Source organism: Macrobrachium nipponense, chromosome 38 (assembly GCF_015104395.2).
Source record: "Macrobrachium nipponense isolate FS-2020 chromosome 38, ASM1510439v2, whole genome shotgun sequence".
Lineage (NCBI taxonomy): Eukaryota > Metazoa > Arthropoda > Malacostraca > Decapoda > Palaemonidae > Macrobrachium > Macrobrachium nipponense.
Window position 1 is genome coordinate 10,922,343 of NC_061098.1, and position 25,865 is coordinate 10,948,207.

Consider the following 25,865-nt stretch of genomic DNA (forward strand, 5'->3'; position numbering starts at 1 on the left):
TTATATGTATTTCCTCCTTTATTTAAAAAACTCTAAATAAAACTCTAAAAATATTTAGTGAATCATTCGATGATAAATTATCTCAATATACCAAAAGTCTCAAGTGCAGTTCAATTCACGTGTGACGTGACTTTACTCAACAGATTAACACATAAAAAAACTTCTATAAATTTATACAGCGATTGTGAAACTTTTTAATGACTTAAGCTAATTAAAATCATAGCTTATGTGATGCAAAGACTATATTACCACACATTAACCAATTCCATACATAAAAACAAACACAACATCACTGAATACATTTTGTATTCACCATTTCCACACTGCACTTACAAATTCGCTTAATCTATCAATAGTATTCTATTCATGACTTGTACAGTACCCCGGGGAATACCAAAAATTAATTGTCATACATGATAAAAATTTAAGTACATTTTGTTTCAACAGAATACATAATAAAAACCACTTAAGATAGTGTAAGTGACAACCTTACCTTAAATGTAAAATATTAAGTACAAAACCATTTAGAAATCTATTTCAGTACGGTTCAATAGAAGTACTACTACAGAACCACAAGCTTAAGTAAAATTAAGTTAACACAATAAAAGGATGAGGCTGCTCACTTCTTCATAACAATGATCGGACATGACTCGGCAGAATCTCAGCGTCATGTATTTAAATAAGTTATTATCTACCAATTCTAAATCCAAGATAATCTTGCACAATCAAATTTACAATATAATTCATCCACACTTGCTGTCATTTAATATCAGGCTTAAATTATTTTTCTTTGTTTACAAGTAGTACTAAGCATTTAACTCCCAGATTAAAAACTGGTTTATTCAAAAGGACTTCTTGAAATATTTTATATTGTAAGTGACTCTGATGCAACAGTTTAAAGCCAGATTCAAGCCTTGTGTAACTGCATACAATTAATCATTAAATACTTCATTTCACAATGAAAATAAAAATCTTTCTGCAGTACTTAATCAATCATCGAGAAATGTTAATTCAATCATAAACCTAGGTACATTCAGATTTCATATTTTGTATGAACGTGACCTGTAAAATTTTTTAAAGGTCCACAACCCAACTGATGAACACAAAAATATGATCAAATTACCAATCTGTTTATGCAGTAAATAGAAATTCATGTCAACACATTATCAAATTCACAGCCCATAAACACACTCCACTCTAACAAAGAGATGAATTGAATATGCTACTCTACATGCACAGCAAATCTTCATCAACTGTCAATTCTTCAACCCGTAAAACTTATGGAATCAAGAAAATTCAAGAATTAAAACAAAAAGCCTACGTAACAAATCTGAAGGAAAAAACAAAATCTATATCTTTAGGAACATAGTTAATCACTGTTGAGTAAGTACTACGTATTTGGATCCAGATATGGCTTCAAAACTCAGTATATCTGACACAGTGAGGCACCTCTGTGCCTGCTAACCTATGCTCCAGGTGTCATATGCAAGAAAGCTCCAGGATGTGTCGCAAACAACCTTAATAACTTTTGTTTGTCAGCCATGTCAGTTTACTTTTTTTTATTATTACTACGTATTATTATCAATCAATCAATGGCTCCATTTCAACCAAGCATAGGTTTAGTCAAGTTACATTCTTGGTCTCTTGGTTGGGATCCAAAGGTCTTTTCGGTCATAGGGACTCTACATACAACTTTATACTTCAGGTACTGTACCATCCTTCTCTAGGGGACTCTGCTGAGTTTCTCTGTGGGGGGACAAACATGCTATAGTTGAGAAGTATATCTATACTGAAGATGCTGGTCTCTAACTAACGCAATGAATATCTCATCAGTAGACTTTATGAAGAAGTTAACAGACAGTTTCTTAGGAATAAAATTAATAGCCGCAAATTTATAACTCCTCACAGGTTTACAAATACAGTACTGTATAATATCTATACTTCACAGGCCAACTGGTGGTGGAATTCAACTAGTATCACAACCTGTTTCTAAGCTTACAGATAAAATCTCAAAATTCCCTTCATACATATTTGAAGATTTGATATTTCAGCAAATACAGGTAGTATGTACTGTAGTACCAAAAAGGCATTATACCTCTGACATTTGTCATCTATAAGAATTAGCCGCTTTATAAAACTTTTGAACTGCTTCCTGTACAAAAATGAGTTTTATGAAGACCTAAATTCTATGACATTTGCATAGTTGTAAAATAGAACTAAATCCTGAACTAAAAACTAATAGTTTGGGTGGAGAAAATGACACAGAAATTGATATAAACATGTTTGTGTGACTTTGAATATGGCTTCATCTATTCCCTCCAACACCTGATGAACTCTTTTGTTCAGAATCAATTTTGTTATGTAAGATACTAATAGGAACCAACTTCAAGAAAAACCTTATCCAATTAATAAACAATATTAACAGATTAAAATTGTCTTCAATGACATTCACATAATATATACATATAGCATTATTGCGTATAAGACAACTATAGCTTGACTACAAGCAAACATTTCAAAAACCATTCAAGCTACAGATATTTAAATTATTGATGGCCTTGAGTTCTCTTTTACCTAACCATCTACTATAAAAAGATTTTTTATCAATAAAAATGTGTGATTTTCTATGGAAAAGCACTTATTTTAAAACTATCAAGAACCCCTTTTAAAAATATATTTCATAGCTATACAAATATTTTTGGTCATATACAAAAATGAATATTGGTTATAGAGTATAAATTTTGCCATAAAAATAAAAATGCATAATGAAAACACGCAGTGCTTAATCATGTGACTGGAAAACTACCTCTGGCATAAACTGTGGCATTGTTCATCCCAAAACATTCGACAAAAATATATCAGGATCTTTGTTGATGATAATGGCATGCCAGCACAACAAAATAAACAAGGGACTTAATCATATCAAGATAATATAGAAAGGTACAGAACTGTCCATTATTACTTGCTGAACTGCACGCAGCAATACATGACAGAAGCAGCAAAATAAAAAAATAAAATTTCATTCAGTACCAAGCTGAGTGAAACAATACATTTTCACTAATCATTGAATTTCTGTAGTTCAGCAACTTCTGATTCTCTCATATGATGGATGAACTCGTACACAAAGCTTGCAGACATACATTAATGCTTATGAAAACTGAAGATGGTAATAAGAGACAAAAATGGAAATGGTTCTGATTCTTTTTCAGTATCATACTGTACCTCTGTATATCCTGAGAGCTATTTAAATTATGATTTTTCTCCCTCTCTCTACAATATCTGTAAATCTTTACCCATCTTAGATGGGGCTACCTTCCATTTAATTTCTCTCCAACTGTATCCAGTACTTAAATTTCAACTGACTAGCAATGATCACTAAGATTATACTATAAAAACAAATAGACTGTATCTAGATACACTCAGAGGCAGCTTAAAATGTCTCAACACCAACTTCCTGGACTTTGAGTAACGGTGACAATATTTGTCACTAGCAACACTACAACCACCATAATTGAGAACTTACACGCAGACTTCATTCTGCACTCCAGCAGAAGGATCAAAACAAATCCTTTTACCGCAGTGTCACATGATCCCCATTAATGCAACTTGACTAAATGGAGGCATAAATTCTTTGCTATGACGTTCTTCTGCTAATGAGCAGAAAAATAATTGGTTCAATCTTGCTTATTTTCCTAAATTTTTGTAACACAAAATATTATACTTGACCCCAGCATTACATCGTCTTTGTTAGTAGTATAAGGTTTTACTGTTAACCATTTCAGAAAAATTGAGCCAATCAGAGAACCTTAACCTCTTTGTCCTTTTTGCATTGCCCAGTGAAGCCCAGTAGAGCCTGTTAAAGTTTTTTTGGATTGTCTTATGGTATATGGAGCAAATAGAGCTGATTATAATGAGCATAAATGTATACAAAATTAAAGTTACCTGTGGAGTTAAAATTATGTCATGCTTAGAAAGAAGGCAATACATAATTCTAAATACCACCAGAAGTTACTCCCAACATACACAACATTACTTCAATAACAGTTTCAACTTTCACTGAATTCAATATACCTATGGTACTCTTAGAAATTTCATCTAATAACAAAAATACAACCTACTCAAACTACACATAAAATTCTTATTTGTAAAGTAACCTAACCTAACCACTGGCAAAAATATAATAGCATATATACTTCAATCCCACAGGACTGGTCTGGTAAAATAGTGTAAAGTTAAGCAATTTGCCAATTGAAAAGTTGGATTATTCAAATTTGTTTTTGAAAGTAGAAATTGCCAGTGAATTGAAGTTTTCTTTTTATCCATTTCACTCCTGAGTGGTAAGCTTCCTTAAGTTTTAGAAACATCTAAAAAACTCTTCATAATTTGTAAAAATTAGTGGCACAGAGAGAAAATTCTCTAAAAGACATGAGATACTGATTAAGTCATTTAGCATGTCTCAAACTACCTGAGAATCACTTGCATGCTGAAAAGAAGTTTAAACATTTTACTTTATCATCCCATAACATTAATGCTAGTTGGTTCCGCTAGTTATATACTGTAATTACCAACTACCTAAATGTCTACAAGTATTGCTCAAACTTTCTAACAATCAAATTGATTCACAGAACAAACAACTAGTCCTATCATTTTTGAGCACAAAATGTTAATGGTAAGAGATGTGGAATCAATAGTTTCATATTATCCAACACTGTTCACCACTCTGATAATAATACTTGGTACCTTTCGAGTTAGGAATCTATTATTATTATTATGACAAATTAGTTTAAAAACACTAGTGAGTCACATTTCTAGGCTCTCAAAGGGAATATGTACTGGAACAAGATAAAAAAAGATAAAAAAACATTACAGTACTACTCACATCAAGCACATCACTAGATTGTATTGTTACTGCAACAAAGAAATTACTGTAACAATACAACTCGATAAACATGAAATCTGAAGTGTGCTTCTAGATCAACCTAATTCACTGTATCAAAACACTTTGTATTCTTACTCTGCTTAACATAAGATTGAAAAAGTTATCAATGACACCTTTGGATACTAACAGAACCAAAAGGAGACTTGGAGCACTATGGAGAGAAGCTTTTGATAACGATAACATTGCCTCTTGTACTTTTGAAGAAACCGAGTAAAAAAATAACACCCTCTCATCTTCGGGCAGCAAAGGCGTTTTGAACCTTCTGACTACTGATGTGAGAAAATGACACTTTCTTTTTATCTTTTTTTATAAAATACTGAATTGTACCCATGAGTCTAACCCCTTAAGACTACTAAATACACAAAGGGAATGTTAATATCTTTAATATACATGGAACACTTTATAATTTTAAAGTCTCAATCTCACCCAATCAACAAAACTTAAACTTCAGGTAAGCCATACTGTTTTGTACATCTGTCTTAACCAAATGATGTGGGACGGGGTAACTTAAGCTCTTTGCTACCTGAGACTGGGTTCAACCAGAATAACTTTCATGTTGCACTTTGCGATTCACTTTTCTATGGAGATATATGTGATTCATCTTCCTGAATAAATATCGAAAATCACATAAAAGAGCGCTGCTACACCAAATTACCTTAACTACTTTCTTCAGCTAGGAACTTCATGATGTCAATGTCACTGAAGTTTAACTCTGCTCTTTCTCGTATCTCCTCCAAAGTGTACTCCTTTAGTAGCTCCCCATTCTCAAACACTGGTACTAGCAAGTCCTGAAATTATAAAAAGAATATAGGAAAGCATATCCAGTAACAGTAGCTTATCATCTTATGACAGTGACATTACATACACAACATGGCACAATTAAAAAAAAACAAATTTCAAAGTAAAAATTAGTTTTTACAAATCAGTTAACTATAAATGTGAACATTTCCCAGCCAAACCATCTTGATAAATCTTGAAAGAAGGACACCATTGTACATGACCAGACCAAACTCCAATTTCTGAAAGGATGTCCTTTCATTCCGCTGTGGTGACCTCCATCTTGAAGTGTGTGGAGAAGGGAGGAGGGTACAGTGCAGCTTGTGATGAATGGATTCGTAAAATACGTGTTTTATCTTAAACAGAGTTTGTACAAAGCTGCACTGTAATTGTCAATTGTAGGCAATGACATAGAGGTACTACTGTTAGTAGATCATGATGCAAAATGTCCATAGATTTGTTGTGTAGAACCAAGGGAGGTTCCATAAAATCATGGATTTGTAGCATAAGTCACGATTCCCAAAACACTACACTCATTAAGCACATATGGGAGGTACTATATTAGAAACACATGCCTCTACCTGTATCACATTCATGAAGGTTGAAGGTCATGAGGAAGGTGAGGATGATTGTATCTCAGTATACTACTGTAGTCCTATCACCAAAAAATTGCTCAATATATTTGAAGCACACAAAAAACAGAAACACAAAATAAAAATTATAATTATCATGAAAATGCAAACTAGATTACACCAAAACAAAAATAAACAGAGGATTAAGAACAAGACTCTAACTTATAAAATAACTCATAACTAATCAGCACTTCCCAACACCAAAATGAATATCAAAAGCACAAAATACCCGAAAACACCGACAACAATAAAAGTACCACAAGTTGAACAAAAGCAACTTTCTCCTCTCCATACAAAGTCAGCAGAGATTACCTGTACCTATAAAATAAAGATTTCACTACACTGCTACATCACTGAATGGCATAAAATAGATGAAAGAGTGGATTAATACTTCAGTGAACTGAAGGTGGAATCCTTTACAAGATAATCAGAAAGTTTGTAGACCTTGTCACCTCTAAACAGTTCAGCACTTAAGGAAAAGTGACACTGCTGTCCACATCTGCAGAACAACCAACAAAAGACAGAAGTGTCAGGAATTTCATGAACCCCAAAATTAGGCTAAATTATAAGCAATGGGTCTGTGATGAAACAAACAGAAGTGTAACTGCAATTCTCATAAGAATCATTAAACTTAATAAGTGAATAACATGGATGAGCTTAAAATGCTCTACTAATTCATATCAGGTGCTCAAACATGCATATATATTGAGAAGCTAGGAAGATAGGAACATTCAAGGTCATAGAAATATTGTATCATCTCAATGAAGTCATGAGCAAACTTTTCAACAAATTATAAAAAAGTTATTAAACCAGTGTAAAAAAGACAGAACTTTAAAATGACTTTGCAGACATAACAGACAACGGCACAATCATCATTTTGACTTACAAGAAAGAATGGCTTTCAAGAATCTTTTAATTAATGGGATTCTCTTTGAAAAGTTGCAATAATGAAAAACAGATCAAGAGCTGAATGACAGTTTCTCTTACTTGTTCCTTATCAAATGCTGCAATTTAGATACACAAGAACAAAGATGCCCTAAAATGAATATTCTACCCTTCCCTGAAAAATTATTACTCTTTTTTGTTTAACCATAATTATATCCCAAAAGTTGACCTTCTGTTAATGGTAGTATTCATCAGCTACACGAAAATAGGCTAAGCATTGGTTTTGCTAAACTACTTTACCTAATATACATACATATTTGTTAAAGTTAGTGATTATGTCCATTCCTCTTCAAAGGCTGCACCTAGCCAGTTCCACGTTGATTCAATTATGTGACTTTATATGAGGTATCCTTAGCCAGTTTTTATTACTTCATGTTCTTCAGTTCAGCTGGCGGTGAACAAAATCCCAAAGCTTATAGGATATGCAACTTTGGTTCCACTGATTTCCTTGGGATGTAGGGTTTGTTTAGCAAGTAAAGATGACATCAATTTGATGCTAGCCAGATCACTTATTATGAATACTCCACTTGGTCAATACTTTTGGCTAACCTATTGACCTGCCCTCCACCTGAATTTGTTCTCTGGTGTTAAATCTATGACAGTGTTAGACCCAGACACCTTTTTGGCAACTAGCCAGAAGTTCAAGCAGCCACAAAAGTCTTCTGATATTTGCAGATACAAGGAAAATGCCTGAAGTTGATTTCAGTCCCCAAAGGCCATTAAAATAACTGGCTCCTGTTGCTACTGTACACCAAGCAGAGACAACAGATAAATCCCCAAAGGGAACAAACTGCAAGAGGTAATCAAAGTAAGTGAAGCTATAGCAGACCTGTCTCTGGAATCTTACAAATGCTGAGACTTCATTTCTCGAAGCCCTATAACAGATCTGTCTCTCTGGAATCTTACAAAAGCTGAGGCTTTATTTCTCAAAGCCCAATATGCCATCAATTTGTGTTTGTCCACTAGAAGGAACCCTAAGCAGAAACCATTGGATACTGGAAGCTGTCATGACAGCTTTTGCACATTCCCGTAAATCTGACCAATTCCTGCACTATTGTTTTATTCACAAGGGATTGCTTGGTAGCAAAGTCAGTAATATTTCAACATTATGTGCCAAATTTGGAGAGATGTAGGACTGAATCCGTCATTAGCTTGTTTCTTTACTATGCATTTGAGAAAGCTCAGGGCTCAGTACATATCTCACTGGAAGGAATACACCTGTGGTACTCTTGGTGAATTTTGAGATTGATAACAGGTTTTTGGATTGATAAGCAGCTCTGCTTACTCACTCCCTAACCCCAATAGTTGCATTACCACAAATTAAATATTAAAATAATTTTTTTTAAATACTTGACTATTAGTTTACTCATGAGGTGAAATAAGTAGGGAAGGTGATAGACAACCAAGTCTTTTACAGAAGAAAATAGTGCCAATAAATTACTGTACGCATATTGTTTTTTGTTGCAATCAATACCATGATCAGACCCAGATATACATATCCTGTCAGTGAAGTTTATAGCTTCTCTCACTCAATAACTAGTTAGTATTTATCTATATGTTACATTACCCTTGGGCCAGTTCATAAGTGCAAGGATTATGATGTGATTGAATAATAAAAAATCATTTTATAAATCTGTGGTTACTGTTCATTATGTAAAAAGCTGTCTTAATCATGTGCCAAAAGTTAAAGTAAGTTGTTACAAGAGATGTGTAGGAAACAAACAATATAATGTTCATTAAAGCTTGCTACAAATCTAAAGGCTACAATTACTTTGCAAAAAAGAAGTCATTGCACTGCATATCAGATTTATGTGGTCTGCCCGACAGTGCAAGAAAGCTCTCTAAAAAAAAATCACACTACAGTATTTACAAAATAAGTGTAAAATATTCTACAGAGGAATGTACTGTCTGCAAAATATTCCTCAACTGCAAACTCTTGCTCTCTGTACAGTCCCACCTGGCTGATGGCTTGAGAGGCAATTTTTTCAGTGAAGAAATGTGAGGTTGTGTAAGACTCTGATGCTGGACAGTGGTTTTCAAGAGATGTTTGGACATACAAAAGGGATCTAGGGGAATCTATACTGGAAAGTGTTGGTGCTGACAACTGATTCCTCTTGAGTTTCAATAAATGGGGCTGTGGTTTAACGTTCTTCTTGCATAAAAACCCATTTTCTTTGTTGCCCTTGTGCACTGACCCAACAGAGGTGGATGGCACAGAAGAATGTATAAGGAATGACTTTTCATTCTTCTGATCACAACTCTGGTAGTCAAAATGGTTGGCATATGACTTTCTTTTCTGGGTTCCTTTGCACTGAGGAGGGTAAATTTTGCCAACTGTTGGCTGACGAACATAAATAAGAGATAACTTTCGAACTGGTGTTTCACACGGTGAAGTGTTGTTTGAAAGCTTTAATGGTGGAACAAAAGATGGTCTGGGATTATCATCCTCATTCAGATATGGGCACTGGAAAGCCACCTGTGAAGCAATGTGCAGCAGGTCCTTGCAAACACACGATGCCTGTTTCATTGACAAAAGGAGCAAATAGTTAAATTTCTTGGGGAATAAATGTTACTGCAAAAACTGTTCAAGCTTAAAGTAGTTTTGGTTGATTTTTATCGGCCCTTTTCATGATTATCTTTTCACTTTACATGCTTAAACCCTTACATTAGCCCATGTCAACAGGGCAAGCATTAGCTAAGCAAACCAACAAACACCTTTGACAAATTTGATTCTAGTATTCATAATTTATATTACACAGCTGATAATCATCACTACAACACTCTAGTTAAGTAATACATATCAGCATATGATCCCTTAACAATTAGTGAATAATATGACTTGATTGGATGAAAATTTTGTTACATGACCAACGAATGGCAACATTAATCTCTAGCCAGTTCTTCAATGCTTTTCTTACTAGTGTATAATCCAAAATTACAAAATCAGTAAACTTCCAAAACAACATTACGTACTACTTTCCAGGTATCAAATATTACTTCCACCATACAGGGCTAAAAAATGTTGAAGGAACTACCCTGATCATGTTCATAAAATTCGCCAATTGTTATTTGTGTCTGTAATAATTATAGTGGCCTGACAAAAAAAAAAAAGCCTTACAACATACATATCCATTAGCTGACATGGTTGTCATTGAAGTTATGGAATCAATGCTTATAAGTAAAACAATACTGTAGTACATACTTACCTTAAATATTCTAATACAAACCAACAACTTATAATTAGCCCACATTTGTAGCCTTCACAAATCTCACACACTTCAGTTCCCTTTCTAAAAAAATTATTTGCCGCTCAGCATATTCACGATATTCATCATACTGTACTCATGATATTCATCATACAATATTCATGATTAGTGGTCCAACATACTGCATTATACCCCGCCTGAGACTTCAAGATTCATGACGAGCATGCAGTGTTGCTGGGCAACAAACATTCTTTTAAATGGGAATGAAGAGTCTAGGATCTGTAATGACTAGGAATGTGGGCTAATTAAAAGTTAATGGGTTTGTTGTAAAACAAATAAAAATTACAGTTTTACATATAAACTCTCAAATTTACAACAGGTCAATAATCAATGTCAACCCTTTGATGTATTTTATGATTACAGAACCTTTACTTGACCATAGCCTATTTTTAAAGGGGTCACACTCAATGCAATACATCATTCCAATATACAGAAACAGATCATCAGGTGATCAAGTAGGTGAGTGGATTCACGTAGCTTATACATTCCTTAGATCTCCTGTGGTCTGCTGACTGTCTACAGCTCTCAGAGATTCACACATTTGAAGCTGTTTCAAAATACCATAAGTTATTGGCAATTATCACTTTATTTCATTCTTATTATAGTACATTATTCTCTCTTGTGTTGAATGCAAAATTATATGAATAAGATATTTGAAGGAACCTCTACTTAGGTTTGTGAACAGTCCCTGCAGTTTTTTTCATAAGACTGATATTTATTCCAGTTTCTGTAAATATTCTGCCTTTTTACTATGTATACTTAGTTTATCAGTCCTATGTTCTTCAGTTTACTTGATTGCAAGAGATGTTTCTGCACCAGTTTTGTAATTTTTTCACACTCATGTTAAACTGATACTCATGGAATGGTTCTGTGACGAAACCAATTTCCTTTTTAAGAAATACTTTTCTACATAACCCATTTTTTAAGAAAATGCCCTCCTACCACCCCATAGCGCTGTCACATAGATTAGACTACACAAAGAACCATGCTCTGATATACCTTATTAACATGATGATCTTTCTTCTACTAAAGAGGAATGACATGTATATTATGAGAAAATACAAAATAGGCTATGTTCGAGTAATAAACGTGATTTTAAAAACTTTTTTGATCTTATCAAAACAAATTTTACCTCTTCTGGATCTCCTTCATCAGCATTTGCAGTTGTATAATTTCCATTTACCAGATGCAATGCGAGCCTTCCTTTCTTACTGGTTTTACCTGGGTCAGTGACTGGGTCTTTGTACACATCCACACTTTCACCATTTATGACAGCGTAGCTACACTTGAACGCGCATTTTTGAGTGTCACGATCAACCTGTATGAAATAATTAATTATCACTTATGCTACTAAATTGAGCTCTAATGTTTAGTGATATATATTTTTTGAGACCACAAAAATAAAGTGAATAGAAAAGTCACAGAACATTACTGATAAAAAGACACTGCAAATGATTATGGGTAATACAGGGGAAGTCAACTAAAATACCTTTTGCAACAAAGACCCTCCACTGCCAAATGTCACATTAGATGCAGACCATCCATTAACTTTCAAATGTTCCAAAATGGACCCTGTAATGGAAATGCTGTCATGTCATAACTATACCCACTGAGAATACATTTGTGAGAAATGCGGCCTAGCTGCCAAAACAACCAACTGATTCAAATCAATTGGTTCAAACATAAATCAAATGCTAATATGAAGTTAATGCATAGAGAATCAATTGTATACAAGACAATATATTTTCAATTCTGTTGAATATCATTTATTACCAACACCTGCAAATGAAAGCATGTGTGAATTAAAAATCTTACCAATGGTTTTGTACGACACACCATCGCCTTGGATTATTCTCAAGTAAGGAGGCAGACACTTATAACCCTTGCCATTCACTACAGTTCCATAAGCTTTCCCAAGGATCTCCAAGCACTGTAAAACATTTACATTTCACATTATTTCTGTAAAAGTAATAACATTTACTAAACAAATTAATTTACTATAGTTGCTAGTCAGTAAACAGAGCACCCTGAAAATGTGAACATACCTCCTGAAGGCTTCATACACTGAAAATATAGATATAAGAATCCTGCAGATTTATGGAAACTAACATGTCCACTTCAGTCAGTAGGACGAGGTCAACTATAAGTCAACACCCATCTGTCACCTTGGGAAACCACAAAAACGTAGGTGCGAAATCCCAGGGCTTCATTTATCTCCACCTTCATTGCTTGCTTGATAAGCATCAGTTTCACCTCACCATCTTGATCTTGATATATCTCTGCTTTATAGCTCTGTTAATCAAAGACGACTGACTAGGATGCCAGTTTCAGGTCTAATGCTAAAAAATCGGAGCCAATATTTCTCCTCAAACATAAGAAATGCTGAATGAATCATCAGTGATACTAAAAAAGTAAACAAATTGGCTTCATTAGTGGGTTATCCATAGAAAAGGTCATAGCAATTATGTTTCATAAAAATGTAAAGTGGTAAAAATGAAGAGACTAACTTAAAGATTATGTATAACATACCTAAGAGCAAAATAGCAAAGTTCTTAGGCTTAACCTCTGACACCTTTATCCTACATAATAACCAAAGCTTAATCTTGTGCATTTAATATTCAGTGAATACTGAATATTGTAACAAATTTTATTCTATTGCATGCATACAAAACTACGTACATATATTAGAAAATTTTGCCACTATGCAGGACATCATGATTCATTAGATGTAAAACCTCCAAATATCCTATATACATTTTTGGCCAGTATTACTAAGCCTGTCACCTCAAGCTTCACTACTGCCAGACATTATGTCATAGATACACAAAATATTTATAGAAATTTAAAAGTAACTACCTAATGCCAAGGTTGTACACATGAAAATAAATGAAAAGGTGATGAGCATTTATGTTCTTAATTCAGTCAGAGTAGTTATCAAGAAAAGCGTAACTTACTTTCAAAACAACAGTGGGAGGGTCACCACTGTCTGGACGGATAACTATGCTGCCACCTGATTTCCCCCTCTCTATCACCATATCTTTGAGCTTCTCTCCCCAAATTTCTTCGCAGCATTTAAATATGTCATATGAATCACTTACACATGAGACAGGTCCTGTCATAAGGAAAAATCTTATTCTGGTCATGAGTGAACGAGCATAACTATACTCTGTTTTTTTCCATCTGTCCATCCGGCTGTGGTGTTTGCGCATGGTAACACTACGTCCCGGGCTTTAAATAATAAACTATTTCAAATATTAACAGTGTAATTCGCATACAGTAAATTATTAAAACACTTTTCAGTTGCAAATGTACACCTAGATATCCTTTTATTTACCTAAAACTTACGCATAGTGTAACTATTTAAAGCCCGGGACGCAGTGTTACCACAGGCGAATGGACAGATGGAAAAAAACCAAGTATAGTTATCAATTGCAAGTCAGAACATTATTTTAGAAGAAAATCTGACAAAAATGTAATAGTACAGTAATCATTCATGTGTCACATACAAGAGCAATATTCACTCCTACAGTTAAGCTAAGGGATTTAGAACTGTTTAAAAGATATATTTGTAGTTCTTGTTTCTTCAGAAATAAAATTTTATATGAAAATTATATGCCTATACAACAATAAGTCTTGGATAATTACTTAAAATATACATCACATTAGTACGTCTTCAATACACAAACATTCTTTCCCATCAATGCAATTAAAGTGTAAGAAACCGATTAGAAAAAGATATTTAAAATATAAGCAAAAGAAATCTGATGAAAAATATACCAGAGCTGTATAGAGTATAGTGAACGACTACCAACCATTAGGGAAAGAGGTCATCATATTCTCAAAGGCTCCTTGTTCCCCATTTCTGCCCCATGTGGTAACTGTTGAGTGCTCTGATGCAGGAATGGAAAATGCTGCAATGGGTGAATGGTAGTATTTTCTCAACAGTAAGATAGCAGCTACCGTATCTGTGCCCTGAAAAATTTGTCTATATTGAGTTAATAATTCAAATGCTACACCGAATCCAAAATGAAAGTAATTCAAAACTTATGATAGGGGATACATTTTTAAAAACATACGAAATGTTTATTTCCATACATACCACTGTTACCTTATTGCACCCTATCACTTGATTATGAAAGAAAAGCCCTTGATACGTGTAAGTACATGGTTCAATTATGTTATAAAAAAGGACAATTCAGTTGCAGAAATGACAGAGAAATTGACAGAAACTGTTTTGAAGGCAGTGAAAATGACTAGATTGAAACAGTCCTCAGTTAGATAAGATCACAAAATCTTTCCAACAGACAAGGGTTGGAAGGTAAATGAAGAAAATAAGGTATAGTCTGAATCAACAGCAAATTACACAATTTATACTGTATTCACTACATAAAAGTAATTTCAAGTTACCACAGCATTGAAATCTAGAGAACACACTGTAGAGTACTTGAGAAAAATAGATTGGAATTTCTATTAAAAATCTCTTGTATAATCTTCAATATATATCAGTTATGAACACTGACACTAATTTTGTAAAATCTTGCACTATTTGTCATTCTTAATTGAAGTAAGGCTTGAGCTTTACCAATATTAAATGAATTTTAAACTGTTTTCAAGAAAATTTCTTTCTCAATCTAAATGTACCTTAGTTAACTAACAGAGAAACAGGCCTACCTTAAAATTGACTAAATGTCCAGCTCCCCCAATAGCTGCACTCTCAACAGATGATGCCCCACGGTATCCAAAATCATGTAGCTGCCAAGAAGGATAACTTGAATAATGCTTAATACAGTAAACATAACATGGAATATATTTAGTATTGCAAATCAAAATAATACAGAGCTCGATAATGACATATACGTACATCACTTCCCTTAATAGGGAGTGGCTTCAGAAGAAACCAATACAATATCCACTGACTTATACACAAGATTCCATTCATTTGAAACTTGTATAGTACACTCTTGCTCCCTGGATACAAATGTCCTGGTGGTCCAGTAACACTTCTACAACCTTACATATCCAGCATTCCTAGTCTTACTTTTTTCCTTCCTGCCAACATATCTGAACTACACATTTTCATGAACCCTCAGTCCTCCACCCTCTTCACATAACCAAACCCCCTCCAAACACATAGATTCATTTTTTCATCACCTCTTTTAATCTTCACATTTCTTAGCCTTTTAACCCTCTTTAATTCACACATATGCAAAAAATTCCTTACAGCAGCTCCAAACTCTTTGTTTCATTTGTACTGAATACCCAAATTTTGAGTTGGCACAATCAATTCATATATTAAAATTTTGGCAACCATTAATAATCCTTATCTCTTTCAAAAATCATTTGCATGAACCAAGCTACCACCCTGGCTTCACCTATTCCATGATTCACCTATTTTCACATCCTATCATCATCTTCACTGATAATTATTCCCACATAAAGGACCTATACAAATCAAATGCTTCCATTCTTCAGCCATCCACATTAGCACTTAATGCTCCACCTTCAAGTTTCAAAATATGTACACTCATACCTTCACATTTCTCTGCTTACATTTACTTTTGACTTTTCCTAGAATCTTTAGTTTCCTCTTCACTCTCTCCACACATTATGTACTCTACTGTTGCAATCATCTGCCACTCCACACTCAATTCAGAAATCTCATAAGCAAACTTGACAAGAAGAAAAAATTGAACATTTACCTGAAAAGGTAATGTGTCTAGATGATCATGCGTTTGTTTTAAATAGTGATGAATTATCTGCTTCTGTATTCTGGAATTGGTTGCTACTGTCATAGGATACCATACATGAACAAATATTGTCTGAAATAAAAATAACATTTATATTACACTGTATTATCAATTATACTTCTAAATTTAATTAATAGTACTGGCAATAACTTCCAGTACTATATAATGAAGAAAATAACTGTTTTGCTACTAAACTCTACACTGATCATTAATTATGCAAATCCAATTAAAAATACTGAATTTCAAACTGGTGAACTGAGCATTGGTCCTGCCTTTGGTTTCATAATCATATGCTTGAACTTATCCTGCTGTATGAATAGTAGAAAAAGTTATCCTTTACCTTTTAGACGAAAGGAGACTATAAATGATGGTTGCTACAGATGCAACCTACATACAACGTAGACCTAATCCTACTACCTCTACCCTTTAATTTTTGCTTGAAGTCTATGCTCAGACTAGGGATGTTTTAGGATATTAATCCAAACTTTTACATTTGAATAAAATGATAGCTCTTTGATAAACATCATAAGAAATAACTTTAAAATTCATGATAATAAAGACTGAGAAGTGTATCCTCTTTTAAATCTGTTTACACAAGAGTCACCAATTACAACTTGCCATAAAACTTTCAAATATTATCCAATAAACTATATGATTATCTTAAAATCTTGTTCCACTCCATTTAAAAAGTAATTGCAGATAACTTTTATAGAATCATATTCTACATACTGTCACAACCTTCAAACAAGAATGCTGAGATTCAATGAAGGTGGTGATCATTTTTTAATTAACTATCTTCTCTACCAGTCAAAAAAAAAGACAAACCTCAAAAAAATTTGTGACCCATGGCACTACAGGATCTGTACTTTCCACCGTGAAAAGGACATTTTTGGTAGGAACAACAGACCCCTCTGGAACAGCACGAACACGTAACGGCAACTTTCCACCATGTCGCTGTAAGAAAATTACTGAAATTATAACACAAAAAAGAAAACAATTTTTGAGAGTTCAAACTTATGTTTAATCACGATAAGAAAATTCTTTAAAGTACCGCATTACTTGCACAGTTAAGCAGCTGGGAAAATACAAAAAACCATTATGTATTATTTATGACAGGTACTAATACAAAATAAATTGAACAAAAAACAACAGAAAGATGTATAACCAATTCAACAAAAGAAATACATACTGTATACAACTGACAAGCATTCACCTTGGGGAGACAGGTGGGAAGACTACCAACTGAACACAGAAGGAGAAACTTGCTCCGGATAATTGCAATCCAAAGGAAACTACAACAGCCTACTAATAACTAAACCTAGGTTAGTGGTCATTATCATTACTAAAGAACAGGCTAAAGTCCATTTCCATACTAAACATTCCAATGCATAGAAACGTTATACATATACAGCATATGAAGAGAACATGAATACGTATAGTAAAATACAGATGAAAATTACAAAAACATATCCGGAAGCAAATGAAGAAATGCATAAAACTGAAAATAAGGAAACTCACTTACAAATACAGGCAGTCCCCGGGTTACGACAGGGGTTCCATTCTTGAGACGCGTCGTAAGCCAGAACATCGTCAAAAATCCTAAGAAAACCTTACTTTTAATGCTTTGGGTGCATTGAAAACTATGTAAACTACATTCTTATGGCATTTTTTATCAAAAAAACCTTCAAATATTAATTATTTTGCATTTTTGGTGTCATATTTCATCTCCCAGATGAGCGTTGTAGGCGTCGTAACCCTGGAAAATGCGTCGTAACCCTGGAAATAACGTCTATTGACAAGCTTTGTAACCTCGGAACGTTGTAAGCCGACACCATCGTAACCCGGGGACTGCCTGTACTACAGTATCAATGAAAATAACATACCCAAGAAGAATGTTAAACTGGGAATGAAATTCCTCAACTATTACCTGTACTGGACTGACAGTGTGATATCTCAATTATATTTGAATGCTCTGCAAGAAGAGTAATACACACTAACTCTACAAATATAATAGACGCATAGGCTGTTGAAGAACAAGATCTTCGATATCCTGACCAGAATCTATAAAAACATAATAAACAAAGAGATAGGATCAGTGGACTGGGAAGACAGAATACAAAAGGTAGAGTATGTTATGAAAATATTGGAGAAGGTGCTGAAAGAAAAGAAGAGAAAACAATACAGAAGACTAAATGCTAGAGAGGTACCACAGGGAAAAGGAAGAGATCATACGACATCTGCCAAATATCGTAAAGAATGACACGCTAACCATACAATCTGGTAAGAGAACTCACGGCTGGTGTTACAATGCTCAGCTGATGATTTGTGGGACCAAGTTCACTCCCAGATTATTGCTCATAAGTCCATCCAGCTGTAAGTGGGTATGAGCAAATATTGGGTCAATAAAAATGGTTGGGGCTGGCAACCCCAGTCCCAAAAACAAGAAGGAACCCAAAGGTTGTTCACTTCTGGTGCTAACCAGAACAAACAAACAAACAAACACACATATACTATATATATAATATATATAATTCCAAGAAAAGTAGTGTATCATGTTGAGAATAACGCAACAATGACATCATGACACACACAAGAAAAATGGATCCATCTGATGATGTAATGAGACCACTGCTTCACAAGCGACAAGGTAACATGAAAAGGTGATGAAAGTCTTGGCTTCATCCATAAAACTCAATATGTGTAATGTGCACATGCAACATTAAGACATGGAACACCTTCTGGGTTTATTGATTTGCAACCCTCAGTGAGGAATGACACTGGCACTGTACTACAAAGAACTGGTGAAGGTAAAGCATATAATTGTTGGCCAAGTGAGGGGAAACTCAGGAATTATTACAATTTAACAGATAGTAATGGTAATGAAATCATCAAAAATATATAAATGACTTGAGCAGAATTAAGTCATGAAGGTTTACTCACTCACTAAACATATTATTATTACTGTTGTTGTTGTTATTATCATTATTATTATTATTCAGGGGATAATTCCTATTCATATGGAGAAGGCCTGCAGGGGACACTGACATAAATTTAATCTAAACTTACTCAACAAAATATGTACATGTCACGTGTGCCAATAATAATATAAGTACAGTATACAGTATGTGTAAAATTGAATATCTGAGCTGACAAATCTTATACAGTATACATTATGTTGAAGATGAAGTACCTACATTCTATGTTAAAGGAAAGGTCTAAACGAAAAATGTTAGAAAAATAAAATACTCCCAAATAGGAGTACTGAACATGTGATATAAAGTCCAAAAAATCAGAGCACAGTGTTTATGTACTACTGACTAGTAAAATTCCTTTTCTTATCCAACATAAAAATAATATTCCAGTTCACATGAAAAAATCACATTACTAAAGATGCCTGCAATAAGGACAATATTTTCTGACATCTACCTGTACTGCGTAGTTATGTGACACTATATGAGGCAGACGTACTACCAGAGTAGAGAAAGAATGAAAAAATGGCTAAGACCTTCTTGAAATGTACAGAAAATTAACTGTACAATAAGGAAAAAGTAGCATGTCAAATGAATAAGTAATAATGAATCAAACCTGAAAACAGAATATAGAGAAAATAAGAAATGGGGTGATAGGGATGACAAGTAAGAGTACTAAAAAAACTGTTGGGCAGACCACCTTTGTCGCTTTAAATCTGATAGACTAAGACCAAGCCTGTTCCAAATACAAGAAACAAGCCTTGCTTGTTGCAGAGCAGTCAGTCGGTCACCACAAATAACAGAAATATAGGAGCTAATTTTAAAAATAGTTTACAATAAAAAAAAAACAAGTAAAACCCCAACATGCAATATCTGAGGCATAACAGCCACAAAGCAGAACAGAAAAAAAAAACTAAAAGAAATCTATAAACACAAAAGAAAAACCTTGCATTGCTGAATTTCTGTGCACTTTTTCACTTTCTTGACATATTTTTATTTAAAATTTAACCAAATATTAATGTTAAAAGAAATCTGGAAATGTAAAACAATCAATTTACAATCTGAGCGCTATAAGGGAATATTAATAATTCATTTAATCATGAAGAGACATCACTCACTATTCCATCATTCCAACAAAAACTGATAAATAACTATGCAGACTTATTGTACTATACAGTTCCCAACACAATTCATAAACTTTTTGAAACACCTGCCTCTATTCCTAAATCAATCATCAACGCATGACAACAAGACACTACCTAACCATGACACGATTTTTGTCCTGTCAGGGGAGAGGTTAAAAAGAAAATAAGAAATCCTATAATGAAAGGAATGCTTATTATTGAGCCAAAGGCCTTATTATAGTCTTATGGGATTAGCATAAAAATACCTTGAAACATGCAATCTTAACGTGAGGATAACCTCTGATGGCAGGATTACATGAAAAGCAAATTTGCAGAGGAAAAGACGAGTTAATGAGACAAGCAAGGAACGTTAAACTCAAAGAGTGACCTTTCATAATTAGGCCGCCAGAAAACTCAAACACTAACAGATACACATTCAAAATGTTGTACTAATGCATTTAATATGCATATGTATAAAAAATTACAATAAAAGAAAACAAATTTCAAGGAATCTTAGAAGATTTCACGACGTTTTATTCTAAAAGTTTTTTTTTATTAAAATCTTACTGCCAGCAAACTCTAATAAGGCACAGAACACTAAAGGCTTGCAGTGTCAAAACAAACTTTACAGATGAGCTACAGAGGTTCTGAACCTAAGTCACACACTCTTCTCTATGGTGCGTTTTTTTATTCTTGTCAAATAACCTTGTGAGTGTGTTTGCACAAGAGTAATTGCATATCAACTTAAGAATAGCACCTTACAGAGGAATGTATAATTATGCAGTGATTTATTCATCTTCTGACTGAATAAAACATGATGCAAATGCTCCTATAATGATAACAAAATTACAGAGCAAGAATGTCTCTCTTGGATAACTAGGGTAAAATAATGGACAGTCATAATGAGCAATTTCATGCCTTCATTCTTTACACACCATTCTGACCTGTTGTTTTCATGAAGGGCAATCAGAACAGTTGCTAGTCAGGACACTCTATGAGCCTCCATTACTCTGTAAGCATACCAAACAATATATACGATTCATGGATGAAACCCTTGTGCAGTAAAATTTCCACAACATTAGAAGGCTCATCAGCACTGCAGTATTCACCCCTATTTTCTACACACTTGTGCTTCCCATATAATAAGGCCCTTCCTTTCTCAAACCTCTTTCATCCTGTCTTTCTAAACTTGTCAATGCCCTACTCTCTTTCCCCAAAGCACTCCATTCACTAACCTGTTATCCATTCTCTCTACTTAGCTGACCCATTTTGAAATACTCTAATCCGTCCTTTTGCCTCACCCTAATTTTTTTTCCACTTCTTTTGAGTAGCACACGCCACATTTACTATGCAAGCAACTAATCTCAATGGCCTAAATACTTTCTGTCCATTTACACTCAACAATCATACTTCATTTCCATAAAGGAGAACTGGCTCAACAACCCTTTTGGTATTTCTACAGAAGCAGTCCGCACGGACTGCAAGGAACGTAACCGCGGATATGACATCCACTAGGGATTGGAGCGTCCAATGTATTTCGCAGTGTTTAGTACTGGCCCCTGGGGGGTTAATTACAGTCGTCCGAATAAATATTACTTACAATTCTTGTTCAGTAGGTAAAACTGCATAGAAAAACCGCAACTAGGCCACCGTGGATAAGTACCCTGGATCTACCATCCTTTTACCAGTACAAGGTAAGAAGCTGCAAACCCAATGCCACCTGGTGACTTTCATGCTATCGCTTTCTTATCTCAGCATCCCATTCACCTGCCATTTATGGGGCACTTCCTCCCACCATGTCGTACACAACCCTGTGCTTATCTACCTTGAGAAGGCTTGCATCTGTACCCTAAGCCATTGACAACTCTTTGATACAAAAGCAATGTCCAGGCTGTACCTGGTTAAGCTTCTCATTCTATTACGTATTCCTCTCACTCTGCCCAACAAGAAAGCAACTACTATATCACTAGTCCTTCTGAGACAGTCATATCTTATCAGATACCATTCAGATGTGTAATCCAACACATTGTAAACAAGATTTGGGGTCAGAAAGCAATTGTCGTTGACAGTAAAAACAATTCTATTAAAAAATGAACACACACAGAAAGGGGAACAGCCCAAAGGAGGCACTAAAGAGGCAAGGAAGAGGAAGAACCCAGACACTTTAAAGAAAACATGAGGTTCTCCTATATGAGCTGTACTATATATTTATCCTTGTAAACATCATAAAAATGAATACTGCAATGTATACCCATACAGAACTTTAGAAAATAATAGCGTAAGTATTCCTGTGCTGCAACTTTATCAATCACAGAATAAAAAAGAAAGGCTCAACATCAGTGCTAATCTAGCATTCAAATACAGTGGAGAGTCATGTACTCACTTCTAAAATATAGTTCCAGCCATCTTCATTGAAGACATCATCTCTCTTAAAATGCGCTGCAAAGAGATCTTTAGCCTCCTGTATCATATCCTTTGTCACTACTGGACCACACAGCCATCGTTTCAAGATGTACTGCAGACCGAAGAAAACAGTGTATGGAAACCTAACAAGAAGAAAGTCATGCACTAATCTTAAAAAGTTCAAGCCGACATTGAAATAAAGTTGGAACACCTTGGATACTTAATGAGAGGCTTTAATTAAATACTGCAACACAAATAATAATGCAGTTTAATAATTTAATTATGAATGTCCACAGATGCCATAAAATAGGTTATATTACAAAAGTTTTAGGTCAGCTAATCAGGTTAGAATTATTCTTATTACCAAAAGCAGCTGGAACTTAGGGAAGCCAATCTTATTCAACAAGGAAAAATTGCTTTATGAAAAAGGAACAGAATCAATGACAATTGCTTAATAAAATATTCAACATGCATGAAAAAGATATAAAACCCTTCAATACATTGTACAATACTGTATTTCTGTTATTTGTTAAATACATTGAAAAATCTCAGGCACCAAATTATAAGATGTTACACATCTATTTCATTTATGGTAAAATCACTAAAAATACTTTTAAATGTAATATGAAAAAAGAGAAACAAAAATAAAAGCAACATCACTAGTTACCATTTAGTACTGTAAAAAGTTAAGTATAACTTAGTTTTACCAGACAACTGAGCTGATTAACAGCTTCCCTAGGGAGCTGCAGCTTATTGTGGGATCTGAACCATATTATATCGAGAAATTAATTTCTAATCACCAGAAATAAATTCCTCTGACACCTCGCTGGCGGCCGCAGGTTCTGTACTCAACTGATAGCAGAGTACAGAACCCATTCGCCCAGTGAGGGACTACCATTTACTGTAGCTGAAATACAGTATGTACTGCATATGAAAAACAGGATTACAATAGACATTTGCATAGTACAAGCAGATAAGATACACAATTTTCTATTGCACAAAAACATCCAACATAATCTTTTACTGTACTAATCTGGCTGAGATAGCCAAGTGAGAACAATTTACAAGTGTAGAAGCATGACTGTCACAGGTGAATGATGACTGGCAGTGTGAGTTAGTGATAAGGATAAGAGGTTACATTCTGTACTGTAATGAACACAAGGTAAAGGGTACACACTCACAGACATAACTAATACACAATGATATGTACTATCATTAAGTCAATTATACCTGTGTGGTCTGGTACCCCCACAAAAGTTCATTCATACACTGCAATGTACAACTAAAAATATCTATTCTGAAATCTCAAAAGAAACACAGTGTATGGTATCAAACTAAATACTATATATAGTTATTTTTTTCTATGGTAAAATTTCCTTTACAACTAAAATGATGCAATGGCAGATGATTACTGGCCAATACCACTGATGTAGCAAAGAAATTTTGCATGAATATTAGTTTATACCACTGAAAGAACAACGTTAGTTTGCACAAGTACCAACCTATTAGAATACAAATGTGCTGTCAGTTTGTAAGAATGCTAGTCTATGCCAATTAAGGACCAATGACAGTGTGTACAACTGCTAGCTTACCCCACTAATGTAGCAATGCCAGTTACTAAAAATGCTAACCTATACCACTAAAGGAGCAATGTCAGTTAGTAAGCAGGCTGTTTAATGCACAATCATAATTTAGTCATTAGTTAATATATATTTTGCAGATATCTAAAAATGAATTACTATCAATTTTCCAGTACGTATAGTGGAACATGCCAAAAGCAAAAAGCTAAAAAGCAAAAACAAGGAAGCATTCTTTGCCAACAACTCAAAGCATAATCTTGGATACAGGAATATACACATACCTTCCTCCTCTTGATTCAAAGTAGGAATACACAGAAGTTGTTCCCGGAGGATACTGTCTGTGATGTGATATCTATAGAGAAAACCAAGTTCATTGCAATAAATAATAGACTCACTACTATTTATGAAATCAGCAAAACATTATCTAATAATGATGAAACAAAATATTTACAGGAGAGTATGTCTGATCAATGGACATCAACTGAAATGTATTTCTTAAAAATCAAATTATGTTTTCACACAACACACATACACAAACACATTACTGTATAATAGCCTAAATTGCATTACGTATTTTAGTAACAAATGGCAGAAAATTGGTGAAAACTAGTGATTATCAGCATAGTCTAAAGAAGCTGCAATTTGGAGTGGCCAGTTAGAAACTTTTTTTTATTAACTATGGGTTTTGTATGAAAAAAAAAAGAAACAAACTTCTGATGTAATAGCCTTAATATTAAATTGCTTAAAGCAGTTTTTTTTTCAGTACAAAACCATTAATTTAGTATTGTAAAAATTCCACTGCAATAATTCTACTTTGTAATAGAGGAAGAGCTTATCATTCATGAGTGGATACGTGAATAAGCTATGTTAATGCAAGGGGCAGTCTAGAATGATATAATAGATCATGATAAGGATATAATTGTCTGTAAAGTATTTGCATGTGCTGATGCACACACTGAATAAATTTGGCCAGGAAGAACTTAGGAGTTTAATGACGAGCTGATCTCTAAATAAAGCATATCTTAGCACCCAGGACATCCTTATCTGCCCAACACAAATACCCAGCTAGGGTATGCCTGTTGCTTCTCACAAACACTGGTTATCCTTACATGAAAAAATAATATATTTATAGTATATCTCACGATTCTGATTGCCAACGTCTCCACAAATGCCCCAGGCAAAAGTGTGACACCACCTCTCTCAATAAATCTTGCCTAATCTAAGGTCTTGAACAACCTAGGTAATATATAGCTACCTGAATCCAAATTAAGCTAAGAAAATAGTTTAACTTAAACGTGTTACATAAATATGTGTTGCTAAACATATCACAGCACTTTTATCAGACGAGAAATCGGAATATTACCTTGTAAGAGTCAGCGAGGAAAATCACGTTATCGCAAGCTCCGCCGTCCATGGTGGATTCTTGACAACTGAGTCCTGGAATCAAAACATTAGTAATAATATTCCACCCCCTCGGATACAC

At 34.3% G+C, this 25,865-nt stretch overlaps 1 protein-coding gene across 2 annotated transcripts; it reads right to left on the bottom strand.

Annotated features, from left to right (window-relative positions):
• LOC135209624 (nicotinamide phosphoribosyltransferase-like) lies at positions 1 to 25,852 on the bottom strand. 2 transcript variants are annotated; one of them, XM_064242332.1, is made up of 13 exons: positions 25,746 to 25,852; positions 24,664 to 24,734; positions 22,783 to 22,945; positions 17,132 to 17,260; positions 16,259 to 16,378; positions 15,231 to 15,311; positions 14,372 to 14,531; positions 13,514 to 13,671; positions 12,375 to 12,489; positions 12,049 to 12,131; positions 11,692 to 11,877; positions 5,595 to 5,727; positions 1 to 1,746 (listed from the first exon to the last, which is right to left on the bottom strand). In XM_064242332.1, the coding sequence occupies exons 1-12, from the start codon at positions 25,794 to 25,796 to the stop codon at positions 5,596 to 5,598; spliced, it is 1,449 nt and encodes a 482-aa protein (XP_064098402.1). In that variant the 5' UTR covers positions 25,797 to 25,852; the 3' UTR covers positions 1 to 1,746; position 5,595. The 2 variants fall into 2 exon arrangements, with proteins under 2 accessions (XP_064098402.1, XP_064098401.1); XM_064242331.1 differs by having other exon boundaries at positions 1 to 5,727; positions 25,746 to 25,850.
• Between the last annotated feature and the right edge of the window lie 13 nt (positions 25,853 to 25,865).